An 18531-nucleotide genomic window follows, 5' to 3' on the forward strand; every position below is an offset into this window, starting at 1 on the left:
AAAGGAGACATTTGGGCCTCCATTCATCAACCAGGGACTGAAGACAATGGTCAAACATCTAATTATCATCGGTTGAACCCGTCCCCGAACCTTGACTTCTTTCCTTTGGTAGAGAATCTTTGGACTTAACATTTCATCTGCCTCAGCTGATATCAACTTCTTTGTTGTGGGTCCACACCCTGTAGATGCGTGCCACGTTTATTACCGCAATCGAGAAATGAAGAAAAAGCGGAAGAAAACTTCTGTCAAATTAACGTCACAAAGGAAGGCAAATGGGAACAGTAAACGACAGGGATGGGGCCAATGGGCTGGGCTCTCTCTCTCCCTCTCTCCCTCTCTTGATGTTTTGTTTTCTCTACCTGAAGAGCCCAAATCAAATACGCACACAGAATTATAGACAACTCTTCTCACAAATTCCACGTCATCATTTCAGCTCGAAACACGATGCCAGTATTAATGTAAAACAACAGGAGGATTAGATGGAAAAGGAAGAGAGAGAGAGAGCCGGAATCTAGGATAATAATTATAAATCACCAAAATATATTAAACATTTTCAAGTCCACGATCCCATACAAAAGCTTACATACGAGATACGTACGACACAGTTATTAACTAATTAATTCCTTATTCTTCTGTAGAAAAAGGATTTATCTTTAATTTACAACACTGATGTTTATTTTTAAAGGATAAAAACTGCTGGTGGCCACTGGATTGGAATCTTATCTCCATTTTAGTGATTTTTTGATGTCATCTTACGTGGGTGGGGCCGATGTCACTGCAACCTCGTCCCTTAATTGTTCTTCTTATTCTGTATAATATATAATATGTTTATTTTGTATTTTACTCTTTTATACACCAAATACCTTTTCATTATTTTATTCTAATGTTATGACTTATGTGTTTTTCTCATTTTCTGTTGGAGTGATGTTTGTTTGTGCGTTTCTAGTCCTTCACACTTGCATTACTCTCTCCCTCCCCGTTTTCTGTTTCTGTTTCTTTATTTTTTTTTTCCTCTTCGGTTTCAGAGAGTAAAGCAGAGTAGGCATCAGGACTCAGGAGAGCTCTCTGCCCTAAAAAATGCATGGCGATAAGGACGTCTAGGGTTGCCATCTGCTCTCTCTCTCTCTCCCTCTCTCTCACAGTATAGTGTGGACTGTGGACTGTGCCACTGCGGTGTAATTACTCCTTAGGGCACCAAGCTTGTCCTTCCCTACCTCTTCCTCCCCATCCAATGGTTTCTCTGTAAATTTTTCTCAGTCAGAAATTTACGGCCCTGACTGTTAAAAAGTGATCGGCCTTTAATTCAAACCCAAAAGTCGAAAAAGAAAAAAACAAAAGAAATTCAAAATTCAACTTCTCTGTTCTCTGTTCCTTCTCCTTCAGGTTCTGCTCTGCATTTTGCTGCAAGAGCTTTGTCATCATTTTCCTTTCGCCTGTGAAGTGCTACTTAGGACTCTGATTAGATGACTAGAGCGTTCGAGCAATAATTTTGAGCTTTTCTTGTAGCGGGGTGTAGCGGGGTGGGAAGCCTCTGAACCTCGTTTGGTTGTTATTGTTGTTTTTTTTCTTCTTCTTCTCAACTCTTTCATTTCTTGGGAAATGGTTGGTGTTTAGCCGTTTAGGGTTTCTACTTTCTATGGGTTGGTGAGAGTTGAAATGTTGGAATTTCAACTTTAGCTTTTCTGCGAGAGGCCTCCGCTTTTCCTCTCTCACAGTGTGTTTGTCTTCCCAAAGATGCTTTTAGTCTAGGGTTTCGTAAGCTGTTTAGAGTTCAAATTTGCTTTGATTGAATTTGAGCCGTGATTGTTGGAAATTGGACTCCTTTTTTTCGCTCGTTTACTCTGGAGTTCTAAACATTTAGGTCTTGGTAGTTTTGTTTGCCAGCGCTTGTGCTTTGTTTTCGTCTTTCCTCTCCTCTAGATTCTGTTGCTTTTTTGTTTTCTCTCTGATGCTTCGTCTTTCTTGCTTTTCTTTGTAGGACGTCTGAATCTAGGCTAGGGTTCTTCCTTGCTCCTTTACATCTACCAACGTTCTTTCCGAACTTCTCTTCTATTTATATTTGTTTTAATTGATTTTTTCCATTTTTATATCTTCTCTTTTTGTCCGGAAAAAAGAAAAAAAGGTTAGCGTCTATGACTCCATACCTGAAACTTTGGTTCTGACAAAAGCCTTCTTAAATCTAATCTGAGGATGTATCAAGTTGTTTCCTCCTTTGGGCAGAATTGTTAACAGACTCTAAATTTTGGTGTTTTTGATTTTTTCTCAACTGCATTTTCGTCTTTGTGAATGCAGTTTGTGTGCTCCAAGGAAGTATCTCACACAAGATTTTAACATATTTAAATATATGGTTCTACTTTGGTTGAGCATCAGGGCATGATCAAGTCATTTTTGTTTGAGACGCGCATTGAATATCGTTTATTCCCTCCTGCTCTAATTGTTTAACGTAGGTTTACTTTCGTGTCTGCTCGGACTTTCTTCTATTAATCCTGCTGATTTTAGGTTTTCATTTAGAGAAATCGTACAGACTATACCAAGCAAATATCCTGTAGGAATTCCCCTTGCACATTTCTATTATCTTCCAGTTGTGCACAATCGATTGGGTTTCCTGAAGAGCGACAGAGCCATAGTTGGAAGAAGTAATATATGGGCAAATGAAGCTTAAAATTTCTATCGTTGACGTTTAGCGGAAGTGTTGTTTTGCGATTATTTTTTAATTAAATGCATGGATGGGAGAGAAGCCATGGCGTTGTCTGGCTCTGCATCTTATTACATGCAGCAGCGAGGGGTTGCTGGATCAGGGCCGGGAGCACAGACTGGGTTACATGGACCACCGGGCATTCGCCCGCTAACTGGTCCTACTATGCCAATGCATTCAAATATTGGTGGCGGTTCGGTTGGATCAACATTCCAAGTAGAGTCTTCGTCTACGATTTCGCCTCATGGTGTTAACGTGAGTGTGCCGTCGGGAATGCCCCCAAGCGGAGAGCCTGTAAGAAGGAAAAGGGGAAGGCCTCGAAAATATGGACCTGATGGAACTGTCGCTCTCGCTTTATCTCCCTTGTCCTCTACCCCTTCCCCAGCATCGCATCCGCTGACCCAGAAGCGGGGTAGAGGGCGGCCACCGGGAACTGGAAGGAAGCAGCAATTAGCTTCTCTTGGTGAGTACTCTATGTGAATTTTACTTCAGGACTTGTGATTGTTAAATGTAAGGAATAGGTAATCCAGATATTCTGTTGTTGTTGTGATTATCAAAATATCATTAATAGGTGATCCTATATTGTTTAGCTAGAAAATTTATTGTTTTTAGATATCATTTGTTCGTCATAAATGGTTGCTCGATATTGATTTGTTATTCATACCTTTATATAACTAAGTTTTCTCTGTACTTTACTCCTGTTCTTACCTTTATATAACTAGGCTTTCTCTGTACTTTACTCCTGTTCTGAACTTGTGGTTCCTTAAAAATACAAATGGTTGCTCATTTATCAACATGCATTGCTATCTATAACTATTTATTTGACTGTTTCCTTAAAATGTTGAGGCTAAGTTATTGTAGTTATGTAGTACAATTTTCGAAAGACCACCCAAGCTATCACTTGCTAATTGATATGTTGTGACCATGTAAGAAAAATTACATTTCCTTGTTGGTAACAAATTCTTGAGATGTGAAAATAAGGTCTTTATAGGTATGTGAGCTGTAACACTGATTTGATGGTGATGTCAATGTTGAGACATAGGTCAGTTAGCACTTAGCAGTCCATTCCTCATCTCTGGTTAGGAAAAGTATGATACTGATATAAAATAAATGGAGAGATGTAAAGGCTCAGAAATTTCAGCAAAAACCTTTGAACAATTTGCTAACCACTTTAGCCAAGTTTTCTATAGATGATCAAGAAACATCAAGATAAATTACCAAGAACCACCCAATACAACTGTTGATATGGCGAGTGAAGTGAAATGAGTGCCTTGTTCCTTTTCTGTTCACCCTCCCTCTTATCCTGTTTTTTTTTTTTTTTTTTCCTCTTCTTAGTTAAATTTCATACTAGAAACCATGCTCACTATAGGATCAACGTGTCAGGATCGAACATGATTAGAAGACAATGTTTGTATATACTGGGAGTCTGGGAAAATAATTTGGTGATCCCAGCAGTATCAGTATCTCTTAATTGCAACAATAGTAGTAATCAAAATAATATATTCAAACAGTTAGTCGGTATAGTGTTAAATTATGTGGCTAATTTACTGTCATATCTCATTTTGATAGAACTTGATAATTTGCTATAGACAATTGTCAGAAGTGCCGAAGGAAATTTGGATCATTCATCCAGAATATGCCTAGGAATTAATATTTTAAATATGTTCGTCATTGTCCTTTCAAGCATTTACAGGCTTAGAAGAACCTGTTCTACACATCTTACCATGTTGGGCATTACCTTTAAGCCTAGAATTCCTTGTGTTGTTTCTTCATTGTCTATGGGAAAATTTTCATATCTCACACTCAATAAAGCAAGTGGTTTTGGCAGTTATGAACTGCCGCATCATGTACTTGTAAATTGCTTTTTCCCCTTCACATCTTTACCAGATTTTCTCATTTCTGCATATTTTCTCTGTTTTACTTGTACTAATGAACTCTTAAGTCTACTGGTTTCTTCTTCATACTTTGATTAGTGGTTCTTATTTCTGTGCATTCTCTTTGTTTTACCTGTATCTGACAAATTTTCAGTTGTTTAATGTGGCAAAACCTTTCCTGAGTTATTCATTGCTTCAGGGAGCATACATAATGCTCAAAGCTTTGACATGAAATTTTGTGGACTATTGAGTTGACTTGATTTGAGCTCTTTCACTTTTGAATCAATTGAACTGAGGCCTTCAATTTCACTGATCAGGTTTATGGGCCAACTCCACTAGTTAGAGGGGTTAATTTGGTTCTAAGCGTTCTCTAAAGCAATGCTTCCTCATGTAAGGACTGTGAAGGGTAGATGTGTGGTAGCTTTCTTTCTTGATTTTCCTTCCGTATGTGTTTTGCAGTGCCTCTTTCTTGAGGTCATGGAACCTCTTGCAACCTGTCAACTGGATCTAACATTTTTGCCGTTACTGAGATTATATTCATCTGAAATAATGTAAATATATTCTTTGTGTCAAATGCTTATTTTGCTATATGCTATTTTGGTGTTATTTATGTTACCTTCTAATTGTTAACTTTATTGCTAGGTGAGTGGATCTCTGGTTCTGCTGGAATGGGTTTTACTCCACATATCATTACCATTGCAATAGGGGAGGTATACCATACCCTTGTTAATTCTTTTATGCACCCCTTATAATTCAATAATGGAAGCTTGGCTTTTGTCCATGGTCACAGTGTTTTTATTTGTATTTCATGATAATTTGATTTGCATTAATGTGCTATGTTACAGCTCTGCTTACTAGAGTTCCTTGTTATAGTTTGTTTGAATTTCATAAACCATGAGGTTGGCAGGAATAATCTAGCATCTTCCTGTATTTTTAAAATTTGAACTCATTTGAATGCATATTTGTCTGTGCATGGCCTGAAGAAAGCCAGCATCGTTTGTTTCTCTTAGTTGTCTTTGTCAAAAGGCTGTCCTTTGCATATACTGGGAGGACTAAAATTATATTATTATTGGAAGGAAAGCAAATAATATTTGACTTATCCTTGCTGAGGGATGTAAGAGTTCTTCCAGTTCTCTTGTAAAAATTTGTTATTACATTAGTGTACCTGAATGAGTGTCCAACATTGGCCAATGACCCTCTTTCCTAACTTCAGAGTTACAACTTGGTTACTTGAAGAATGTTTAGCAATATACATTCAACTTTTGTGCTTATAGGTGTGTTTGATTAGTCTAGTTCTCTTAATATTTGTATAAATATCATGGAAATTCCTTACTGTATTCCTTTTTGGTGATTAAGATATTGTTGAATTTACCTGTTTTTGAATGAGCTTTGGGTCTTTTCTTGTAGTTAGCCTCTTTGCTTGTACATCTCATGTGCATTCGTCCTTCTTTTTACCTTGATTGTTGATGCACTTGGGAGATTGATCCATAGAGCAAACTCGAGGAATCTGATAAAAGGGTGGCGAGTTGGAAGGGAGGAGGTACCACTAACACATCTCTAGTTTGCCAATGACACAATTTTGTTTTGTGAGGGTGGGAATATAAGTTGGATCCGAAATTTAAAATTAGCAATACAACTCTTTGAGCAGATGTCTAACCTCAAGGTGAACTTTGATAAGAGTTGTGTGGTGGGGGCGAATGTGGAGGAGAGGGAGTTAAGGAATTATTTAAGTGTGTTAGGTTGTGCAATCTCAGATTGGCCTTTGACGTACTTGGGCCTTCCTTTAGGAGATAATCCTAAGAATGAAAGCTTTTGGACTCTGGTAGTAGAGAGATTTGAGAAAAGGCTTGCGTCTTGGAAGAGAAATTATCTTTCCTTAGGTGGGAGAGTCACTTTGATTAGGTCTACCCTAGCTAACCTACATGTTTACTATTTATCACTGTTTAAGATCCCCACTAAGGTCTCTAACTTATTGGAAAAATTAATGAGTAATTTTTTGTGGGAGCCTGGAGAGGAGAAGAGAGATCATAGGGTGAGATGGAAGGTGGTAATTAGATGTAAAAAAACTAGGAGGCCTTGGGATTGGAAATATCAAGAAAAGGAATATGGCGTTGTTGGGAAAATGGTTGTGGAGGTTTACAGTGGAAAAGGAAAAATTGTGGACAAAGATCGTGGTTAGCATACATGGGCTGGAAGACAACGGCTGGGATTCTGGAATTGTGGCAAGGGCTACGGCTGCTTCTCCGTGGAAATCCATCCATGACCTGCTTCCAACTTTCTCCCCTTGGATCAGGTACGGTGTTAACTCTGGTAATCGAATAAAATTATGGGAAAATCGTCGGGTTGGGGTTTCACCTCTAAAGGACTAGTTTCCCTCCATGTATGCTCTGTCAGATTTGAAAAATGAACTTATCTCTTCTTTTTTAGGTCCTAAATACTCCACTTCCGGTTCTGGGTGGAACCTTGGCCTGCGAAGGGCAATTAGGGATATAGACTTGGACAGCCTCTTACCTTTGTTACCCATCATCGAGAATATTTTCCTAGATCCTAATTGGGAAGACACCAGAATTTGGACACCTTCCACCTCGGGAACCTTCTCTTGTGCTTCGCTTTTTGAAACCTTAACTCAATCATCTGTCCTTCCTGGTTTGTCCTTTCCGACTAAGGAAATTTGGAGAAAGCCCATTCCTCCTCGGGTTGTTTTTTTTTTTGTTGGGAAATTTTCCTTGAAAGAATAAACATTAGTAGGGCGACTACTAATGTAGCTAAACAGTCACAACTTAAAAACATAAACTAATGGGCCTAAAGCCCAACAACTTCCTAACTAAATAACTTAAAATAAGAATAAAAACAACTAGGCCCAACTCAATACTCCCCCTCAAGTTGGGAGTAAATGTCACACATTTCCAACTTGCATAGATCATGCTCCAGTTTGTTCTTTGCAACACCTTTTGTGAGAACATCAGCGAGTTGCAGATCAGAAGCAATGTATGGAAGACAAACTTCTCCAGAAGCCACTCTTTCTCTAATAAAATGTCTATCCACTTCAATGTGCTTAGTTCGGTCATGCTGGACTGGGTTATGGGCAATGTTAATTGCATCCTGGTTATCACAGTACAACATCATAGGTTTTTCTGCCTGTACACCAATTTCTTCTAATAGGGAACGGATCTAGAGAAGTTCTGAAACTCCATGTGCCATGGCCCTGCATTCAACTTCAACACTTGATCTTTTTTTTTTTATGAATAGCTTCAACACTTGATCTTGCCACCACTATTTATTTCTTACTCTTTCACGAGACAAGGTTACCCCCAACAAGGGTGCACACTCTTGAAGTTGATCTCCTGTCATCAAGGCATCCTGCCCAATTTGCATCTGCATAAGCCTCTAGTTTCAACTGTCCATGATCAATAAACAATATGCCTCTGCCCGGGTGTCCCTTTAGATAAGCAAGAATCCTGTCAATTGCCTCCCAATGTTGGACTCATGGAGCATGCATGTATTGACATACCACACTTACTGCATAGGAAATGTATGATCTTGCCATACACAAGTATAGCAGCCGACCTACAAGTCTTTGATATCTCCCAATGTCCTTTACTGGCTCACTTTCTAATGCATTGATTCTATGGTTCTAATCAATAGGGGTACTGGTTGCCTTCGTTCCAAGCTTCCCTGTCTCTTAAAAGATCCAAGACATACTTCTTTGAGAGATAAAAATTCCATGTTTTAATCTTGCAACTTCAATGCCTAAGAAGTATCTCAGTTCTCAAATATCCTTAATTTCAAATTCTTTATGTAGATTCCTTTTCAGACAATCAATCTCACTTAGGTCATTCCCCGTGACAACAATATCATCCACATAAACAATTAGGACTGACACCAAAGATCCCCTTCGCTTCGTAAACAAGGTATGATCGGATTGAGTCTGAGTGTGGCCAAAAGCAATCCATGCCTTTTTGAATCTGTCAAATCATGCTCTGGGCGATTGTTTCAAACCATAAAGTGACTTCTTAAGCCTGCATACCTTTCCCTTTTCAATATCACTGTAGAAGCTAGCTGGAAGATCCATATACACTTCCTCTTGTAGATCCCCATTTAGGAAAGCATTCTTCACATCAAGTTGAAACAAGGGCCAAGAGTACGAGGCAACAAGAGAAAGAAGTATCCGAATAGAGGTCATCTTTGCAACTGGTGCAAAGGCCTCTAAGTAATCGATGCCATAGGTCTGTGTGTACCATTTTGCAACAATTCTTGCCTTATACCTTTCTATACTTCCATTTGCCTTATATTTTACTATGTAAACCCATCTGCAACCAACTGTCTCCTTGCCCTCTGGTAGATCCACAATGTCCCATGTCTGATTCTTAATCAAAGCTGCCATCTCTTCCTGCATAACTGTCTTCCACTCAGCTTTGGAGAGAGCCTCACTAACACTTTTGGGTATAGACACAAAGTCAGGAGAGGAAAGAAAATCACAGCAGGAAGGATAAAGTTCACTATAGGATAAGTACTGTGAAATACAATGAGCTACACACTCTCTCTTCCATTTTCTGAGAGCAATAGGAAGATCGAGGTTATCTGTAACAAGGTTAGTAGAATCAATGGGAACTGAAACAGTAGCGGGACCAAGAGGAATACCTGAATCCATGTCAGCTGAATCTAGAGTCTCCAAGGAATCGACAGGAAGTAATATGAGTTTTGCTGTAGTGGAATCAACCTCCTTGTGAAGTCTCTGTCGTAAGTAATGCTGAGAAGCAGGACGCAAAGGAGGTGGTAAGGTAGGTGACACAGGAGGTGATAAGGTAGGTGACATAAGAGGGTCAAGCACAGGAGTAGACACAGAGACTAGAACTGGGAGAGGAATAGACTGCTGACTTACTTCCCCAAAACACTCCCCCTGAGAAGGGTTCTTTGAGAAGAAGTATGTGGATTCAAAAAAGGTGACATCCATGGTAACATACCGGCTCCCAGAGACTGGATCATAATAGCAGTACCCTTTCTGATTTTTTACATATCCAAGGAAGACACACTTTTTTGCCTTGGGGTCAAGCTTCGAGTGGTGAGGACCAAGGATATGTGCAAAACAGACACACCCAAACACCTTGAGAGGAGTGTGAAACATCTCCCCCTTAGGAAAAAGGAGACTGAATGGGGTGCTGAATCCAAGTATACGAGATGGCACCCTGTTAATCAGATATACTGTTGTGAGAACCGCATCACCCCAAAACCGAACTAGAATTGTAGATGTGATCATCATGCTTCTTGCAATCTCCACAATGTGTCTGTTCTTCCTTTCTGCACACCATTCTGCTGTGGGCTGTAGGGACCATTGCTCTGATGGACAACACCATATTTTAACAGATATGAGGCAAGGTGTTTTTCAAAATATTCCCTGGCATTTCTGATCTGAACACCTTTATTCTTGTTCCAAACTATGTTAGCGCCATCTGATGAAATTGCCTCACCAAGGATGGTACTTCATTGCGGGATCTCATCAGGTAAATCCAAGAGTATCATGAGTAGGGGTGGCAACGAGCCAAGCTTTTCACGAGTTACTCGAGCTCGGCTCATGAACCGAGCTCGAGCCCAATTCAGTGGCTCAATTATTAAATGAGCCAAGCTCGAGCCTATTAGAGCTCGGCTCGTGAGCCTCACGAGCCAGCTCGAATAGTATATATAATAAAAATATGATAATTATTAATTATTATAATTCTTAATTTTTTAAATATAAAATACCTTTTTTATATATAATTTTTATTTTTATAAAATATATTTTTTTAATATTTTTATAATAAAATATTTATATAAAATATAAAACAAGTCGAGACGAGCTCAAGCTCAAGGTTCTAGCTCGAGCTCGAGCCTTATAGACTATTTGGCTCGGCTCGACTCGACTCGTATCCACCCCTAATCATGAGAAATCATCCACAAATAAGAGAATATCATTAGCCTCCCATGGAAGGAACATGGTAAGGTCCCCACATATCAGAATGAATAACATCAAAAGAAAAAAAACACCTTTTTTTACTAGGTTTAAATGAATGTTTACAATGCTTTCAAAGTTGACAACCTTCACACTCCAGACTTGACAAACTAACAGACTCAAAAAGTTTTGGAAACAAAAGACTCAAAGATGAAAAAGGTAAATGGCCCAAGCAATTATGCTAAAGCATAATTTGACCCACAGACCCTAACTCACTATCCCTGTTGACATGATGACTCTGATGAGGAGGAAGCACATCCAGGAGGTAGATCCCATTCACTTCACGACCACTCCCAATCGTCCTCTTTGAATCCAGGTCCTGCAAAATACAATGACCGGGAGAAAAAATTACTGAGCAGTTCAAGTTCTTAATCAAACTACTAACAGATAACAAGTTAGTGCTCAATCTACGAACATGAAGGACAGAGGGTAGAGAAATAGAATCACTAATCTTGACAGATCCCTTCCCAGCAATGGGAACATGGGATCCATTAGTTGTGGAGACCCTATCTCTGCCAGAACATAGCTGGTAAGAAGAAACAATAGTAGAGATATGGGTCATGTGCTTTGAGGCTCCAAAATCTATAATCCAAGGAGGTCCCTCCTTACTTGAAGTAGAAACATAATTTGCAGTGACGTGTGAACTACCTGTATGAGCAAAGGAAGTAGAGTGGACTCCACCAGTACCACTTGTACCTTGCTGTTCGCTTGCCGCTGAACTGGAACTAGCTGTATCCTGCTGGTTCAAAAGTTGCCCATACCTCTCAAGTTCGACCCTTATTGTAGCAACTGCAACAGACTCCAGAGCAGTTGTAGTAGGAGGGGTTGGAATGTCACCAGTAATTGCCACGTGAGCATTTCCCTTCTTATTTTTCAGTCTAGTCGGCACAAGATGTGGGTGAAGCTTCTAGCAAGTATCTCTTGTGTATTTAGGCTTCTTACAGTAGTCACAAATCAAATCTCTTTTATCTTCCTTCTTGATTTCACTACTACCCCGATCTCCACTTTGTTTAGGTTTCACAGTACTCACCATGGTAGACTGATCAGAAACATGATTTTTCATCATTACATCTCTCTTGCTCTCTTCCCCTGACACAAAGGCATATGCCTGGGAGAGGGTAACACTGTCCCTGAAGATGTTGTCTTGGCAATATCATACTCAAGATTAAGGCTAGCAAGAAATTCAAACACCCTATACTTCTCTAGATGTTTCTGATAGGTAGTTGCATCCTTAGTGGTTTCCCAAGCAAATGTCTCTAAATGGTCAATTTCCTGCCATAAGGTTTTAAGGGCTGAAAAATAGGCTACAACAGGTCTATCTCCCTGCCTTGTAGAAATAATCTGATTTCTCAACTGATAAGCCCTAGCAACATTCTCCCTCTGTGGATAGGTTTCTACAATCCCATCCCATATTTCCTTAGTTGTATTTGCCCATAAAAAATTTTTACTTATATGGGGCAACATGGAATTACACAACCAAGTCATCACCATATAATTCTCTTGTACCCATCAGGAGTTGCTAGTTTCGGGTTTCACTTCTTCACCAGTGATATACCCTAATTTCCCACGAGGACCAATGGCCATCTTTGTAGATTGTGACCTTTCTAAGTAATTTGCACCATCCAACCTAACTGTAGTAATGGTCCCAATCCTGAAAAGGTCTCCAGCACCTCCTCCCACAGGTCCATTTCACTCCCGGGCTTATTTTCAACTCCGTGACCCTCCATGCTTCTCAAAAAGTGTAAAGAAAATAACTGAAATATGCAAGAAGATCAAACGAAACACTTCTCGAACCAACAATACCTTTTTGGTGTCCTAGACTGTCTTCCCACAAAAGATTCATTTTCTGCGGGACAGGAGAAGAGAGAGAAGAGGCAGCCACTCTCTTTAGAAGCCTCCAAATCAGGCAGGACTTGAACCGCCCCTTACATAAAACTCCAAGGAACCCTAAAAAATTAGGGCGCCACTTCCTAGGTCAAAATTGAAGAGTCCAACAGAAATGTAACTCTTCCCCTTTCTCTAGTTTTTCCTGATTTTGATGAGAAACCCTAGACCAGCTACAGGGCAAACAGATCCACCAAAAAATCCAAAAACTGGGCTTACCTGAGATCTTCGATCAACCTCTTAAATCACCATGCAGTCGGCCGATCTAGGGCTGCATGAGAAAACAACTCAAGGAACCTTCGGCCTGCTCTGATACCAAGTAGAAATCACTGATTGCAGATTTAGTTGAATTTCTTGTGAAGGGAAAGAGGAGGAAGATGAAGATTTCAGCGGTAGAGAAGAAAAGAGAGGAGAAAAGAGTAGGAAGTCAACCAGGATTCTTAGATAAACCCTAGCTGCCAACCCCTCATTATAATTTATACTTAACTTAAAGGATGAGATATTACAAGGATGCCCTTAGTAGGGCGGCTACTAATGTAGCTGAACAGTCACAACTTAAAAACATAAACTAATGGGCCTAAAGCCCAACAACTTCCTAACTAAATAACTTAAAATAAGAATAAAAACAACTGGGCCCAACACAACAGGGTGTTCTTGAAACCCTCCCGAGAGTGTCCAAAGTTTGTTCTCCCCTTTGTTTTTCAGATGGCATAAGAAGCGAGGGAAGATGATGTGGAAGAGTATTAGGACAGCCGTGTGTTGGTTACTGTGGGAGGAAACAAATTCTCGAATTTTTTCAGAAAATGAAGATCCCTGGAGGACCTATTAGACCTAATACTTTTAAGGGCTGCCCATTGGCTAAAAACTACAGAACTGTTTTCAGACTTTCCTATAGCTGACCTGTTAAGAAAGTGGAAAGAGATAGCAACCTCTATTTTGTGTTAGAGGACTCTTAGTCCCTCGTGGTCCCCTCCTCCCTCAGGATTTATAAAATCGAACTTTGATAGCAGTAGCCTAAAGAATCCAAGGCCCTCTAGGATTGGGGGAGTTTTCAGGTATGGGGAAGGGATTGTTATTGCTTTGTTCTCAGGCCCTATTGGAGAAGGAGACTCTCTTTGGGCTGAGATCCTTGCAGCTATGGAAGGAGTTCAAAGAGCAAGGAAACTAAATATCAATCGGCTAATATTCAAAGGTGGTGATTAGCTTGTTGAAGAAAGAGGACAGTGGTTTCTGGAGCTACAATAATGAAAAGAAAAAATTTTTATGGCTGTGTAGGGGCATTGAGATACAATAGAGCTGGGTGAAGAGGACAGCTAATTCTTTTGCAGATGGGTTGGCCAAGCAAAGGGTGAATAGGGAGTCTATCTTTTGGTCTAATTTTTAATTTCCTTTCTTTGTAATTTGCTGATGGGGAGCTAAGACTTTTTATCTCCCCCTTATTGTATCTAAAGCTTCATAAATTTTCTCTTAATTAATAAAGTTTCTGTTATTGATAATATATATATATATATTTATTTATTTATTTATTTATTATGAGTTTATGACCCAAGCCTTGTTTATCTTTTTCTATAGGACATTGCGACAAAAATAATGTCATTTTCACAACAGGGTCCAAGGGCTGTTTGCATCCTCTCAGCCAATGGTGCTGTTTCCACTGTTACTCTTCGGCAGCCTTCTTCTTCTGGTGGAACTGTCACATACGAGGTTCAAGCACTTGACAATAATTTGTTTTTGTCCCTTCTCAAGAAAATTATTTGCTGTTAATGCATGATATTTCATGTCAGAACTGTCATATATGGAAAATTTGGTTTCCTTGTCTTTATCTTTGTTTGGTTTTGTTTTTGATCTGAATGCAGAGTAATGGCATAGTTAAATGATGCATTTTTCACTATGCACTTGCAAATAGATGCTTGTCCTATGTGAAATGCTATATATCAGTCCATAATAAATGGAATTTCATATTTCAAAGCTTACATTTCTTGGAATAAAATGCTTATGCATTGCACGTTTGTTGAAAACCATTGGTTTGGGATCTGAAATAAAACATAACAAGTTTTCATTAGTTGGGCTGTATAAAAGTAGCTTGTACCTCTTTTTGGTCTGGAACTTTGAGTGAAATTAGCAATGGACTACCTAGCACTTAATGTAAACTTTTTTTAATCAACAATAGAAAAAAATATTTAAGAATATACTACAGGAAATACAACAAAATGTGTGGTACCCATGGTAGGTAGATAGCCATGGGTAGACATCTTAATGTTAAATGACCATCTGTATCATATGTAATTAGTAAAAGTTTGTGATCAAAGAAAAAAGAACAATTGTTAATTTTATTTTGGTTATCTAATTACATTCTGAAAGTTTTTCAAAATTCCAAAGGTTTGATATGGAAGTAATTCAAAATATTCTCAGTCATGGTAATATTCTGAAATTTCAGCTGAGAAGAATCTTCTGTATTATCCAAGAATCATTGAAGAGAGAAGATAGAGGAAAGGAAGAGAAGAGGAAGAGAGGAGAAGAGAGAAGCTTTTTTTATTCATCAAGAGAGAGGTAGGTTTTGAGGGTCTAAAAATCTGGCTGGCAGCACCAGCACCCAGAACTTTATTTATGGGGCGGCAGTACAATTCATAATAAAAAGAAAGGTTTTTAAAACTGAACTGGACAACGAACCGGTCAAGGGTCTGGTTCCTGGGTCGAACGGTCTGACCATTCGAACCGAACGGACGGACCATTCTGACAAAAAAAAAGGTCAAAACCGTTGAAGGGTTCAACTGCCTGGGTCAGCGGTTTGCTGACCAAATCAATGTTTTTTGGCAAAATTCTGGTTTGGGGAAAAACGGAACCAGTTCCCGGTTTTTCTGGTCCGGTCCGGTTTTGAAAACCATGATAAAAAGAATGAAAAGACTAAGTGCTCCTGTGGCACTTCTTAACAGATTTACTACATTCTGTTTAAAGTTCTGGCTTATCTTACCATGACTGAAATATTCTAAAATTTCTGTGAAATTTAAAATCACTTCTCCGTTGTTAACATCAAAATATGCCCCACAGAGTTCTACTTTCAAGATCATATATATATATATATATACATTTCACTTATGTCAGAAAATATTCTTCAGAAATCGATGGCTAAGTTAAATGTCTTTTATGAGTTTTCTGTGCGTTGTCTTCGTTGTTTCCTTTCTTTGGAGGCATCAACTTCCCTGTAATGGCCTACTGGGCCCACATTCATTGGATTTAGTTAGTTTTTTATTTGTTAGACATCAGGAAGTTCCAAACTTCTTGCTCCATTTTGGAAAAAATATCTGAGATTGTGTTCTTATTATACACTGAATGAAAAGTGTTCAGTCAAATAGTAATAGTTGCTATTTGTGGGTATGCATTTTTGGTGTTTTCTGTTTGATTACCAACCCCAAGCTGCCTGTTTCCCATTCCCATTTTTCAGATACCAATTGTTGTGGGCTAGTCATGGCAGCTATAATTCGAGATGGTTTCTTTGGTTGCTGATCCTCATCCCGCAAAAATTAACTTTTGCTTCTAACCAACGTTTTGAAATGCAAAGGTGTGACACAAGCCATTCCACCATCCTGAGGTGTAAGGTGTAAACCAGAATGGAATGGGTGTTAGCCTCGTGAGCATAGGTATTTTAATTAATAAGTAATTAAATAAGATTAAATAAAGTTACAGCAAATATCTCAAAAAAAAGAAAATAATGAGAAACTAGAAGATTTCATATTTGCAATTTCTAATAGTAAAACCATTATTTTTAAATATTGATTTGAAGTATGATTGCATGAAGTATCTTTATCCTTAGTTATGTTTAAGTATCATCAACCATCACTATATCATTTTCAACGTTAACATAAACAAATATGTCATCTGATATTCAAATGAATGCAATGCATTAAAAGAACTAAAAACCATGTTTGGCCCACTTCTTTTTATACGAGGCAAACTCCTGTACAAAGTGCCAGATGCACACGTCATCTGCCTCTACTGTGCATCTCCAGTGCTTTTTAAAACATTGCCTCTTATTTATATACTGCTTAATCATGCAAGGGACATCTTGTTTGATACTGATTATTTTCATTGTCTTCAGTGGAAATGCCAATTTGTTTTTCATTCCCTTTGTCTAGTTATAGTCTACGACTTTACGGTGCTGATTTGGTAATGCCTTGTTGCTGATAAGTGGGACATATTTGTTGTGAACGACAAGGAATGTCCTTGTTATGATGACAAATAGTAGCTCATAATAGATTGTGCTTGTCTTTTTGAGCAAAGTACCTAAACCTTCTTACTAAGGATTTAAGGGTAATATCCTCTTATAAAGTAGGAGTATGCCCAATTCACCACCAATAATTCAGTTTTATCCTTTGAACTTGATGGCTTCATGGTTCAGTGATTATTTTTAGAAAAACTTGAACTTTGAATTTCCTAATATATATTGATTATGTGGGGTTAACTATCATTTCACTATTTCCTTGTGAATATTCATCCTCATTTTTGTTTTTTCTTTGCCATCTTGATATTTAGAGACAAATTGGCTTTGTTTATGTTAAATGTTACAGGGTCGGTTCGAGATATTATGTTTGTCAGGATCTTACATGCTCACTGATAATGGTGGCTCACGCAGCCGGACGGGTGGTCTTAGTATCTCCCTTTCAAGTCCTGATGGTCGTGTTATCGGTGGAGGAGTTGGAGGAATGCTTATTGCAGCAAGCCCGGTTCAGGTAAATTTACTGGCAATTGTATTTCCTGGCTATCTCCATTTGTTATTGTAGTCCTTTCATCACTGTTTTTTTTTTTTTTATAATAGATTTTATTTGCTTTTGTCATGTTGCAATGGCAAACCTTTTGCGTGCTACTTGAGCTTTGGCATCATTTTTCGTGCATTGTGTTGATAACCATTTTACTTTGGTCACCTCCAACCATTGTTAAGTCAGAAAAGGGAATTTTGACCCAGTCGAGTGTGTCAGTGGCATTTAAACTCCGAAAATTTTAGAATATATATGCTGATCCAGCATATCTGTGTCTTACTTTAATGCATAATTTACTGTAGGTGATAGTGGGGAGTTTTCTGTATGGTGGTTCAAAGACAAAGAACAAAGCCGGGGCTGGTACAGAAGCTGGGACAGATGCTGATGCTCCAACAGGCGATAAATCAACGACTCCAACAGGCGTCCCTCCCAACCAGAACATCCCTCCTACTTCTCAGATGGGCGGGTGGCCTGGTTCACGGCCTGTGGATATGAGGAACGCCCACATTGATATTGACTTGACGCGGGGATGATGATGACCATTTGCATTTCTATATACTACATTCATTGGCGAATGTGTACATGTGGACGTGGTGGTGGTGGTGGTGTTGCAAGAACTAAGAAACATGAGTTGTTGGTCACTTCTCAGGAGGTAGACATTGGTTTTGTACTAACTTATTCTTGCAGCAATGTTGGGCTCTTGGAAGCAGATGGTAGATTTCTGAAATCTAGCCAGGCGCTTTGTGACCTAAACCCACAGTGAATGATGTAGAAAGTATTTAATCTTGTACTAGTTCTCACTTCTCAGGAGGTTAAAATGCAGGACACTTGTTTTGGCGTTTTTCTGATGGAACCTATCAACTCTTGACAGACTCTCTGCCACTCTTCCACTTAGCACAAGCTTCAAACTGGTGAAGAGTGAGTTCAGAGGTTTAGTTTGGATTCTAAGTTTCTAATGCATGAATGGAATTAAATGAAAGCTCCCGAAACACCATTTGCTTCATGTTTTTTTCGTTAATGATTTGGCTCAGTATTACAATCACATTTAACAATATCACTTAAGAAGGGAGGGCTAAGACTGCATGAGCAGCCTTATTACCCGACCTTTGAGTCCAAATCAATATCACTGCACATTGAGGGAATCTCGATATAAGCGGCGTGCAATTAGCAATCCAATTTCTGATGCGCCAAGAATGTGGAGAGCTTCGAGCCTACCTCCGGAGGACCGTTAATAACAAGAGATCACCATCAAGTTCAAGCCCACATGCTGCACTGCACGAGCTTTAATTTCAATAGCCGCAAAGAGGGGCCTTTTAATGTAGGGCTGACAAATGGACC

At 39.0% G+C, this 18531-nt stretch overlaps 1 protein-coding gene across 1 annotated transcript; it reads left to right on the forward strand.

Annotated features, from left to right (window-relative positions):
• Window positions 1-908: 908 nt before the first annotated feature.
• Window positions 909-18182, forward strand: LOC148879957 (AT-hook motif nuclear-localized protein 11-like). The gene is made up of 5 exons (XM_088961743.1): window positions 909-3158; window positions 5212-5279; window positions 14012-14143; window positions 17005-17166; window positions 17496-18182. Exons 1-5 carry the CDS (start codon window positions 2723-2725, stop codon window positions 17724-17726), a joined length of 1029 nt encoding a protein of 342 aa, XP_088817869.1. The 5' UTR covers window positions 909-2722; the 3' UTR covers window positions 17727-18182.
• The last annotated feature ends 349 nt before the right edge of the window (window positions 18183-18531 follow it).

Source organism: Nelumbo lutea, chromosome 1 (assembly GCF_056320005.1).
Source record: "Nelumbo lutea isolate HS-2025 chromosome 1, American lotus-T2T, whole genome shotgun sequence".
In the NCBI taxonomy this organism is placed as follows: Eukaryota; Viridiplantae; Streptophyta; class Magnoliopsida; order Proteales; family Nelumbonaceae; genus Nelumbo; species Nelumbo lutea.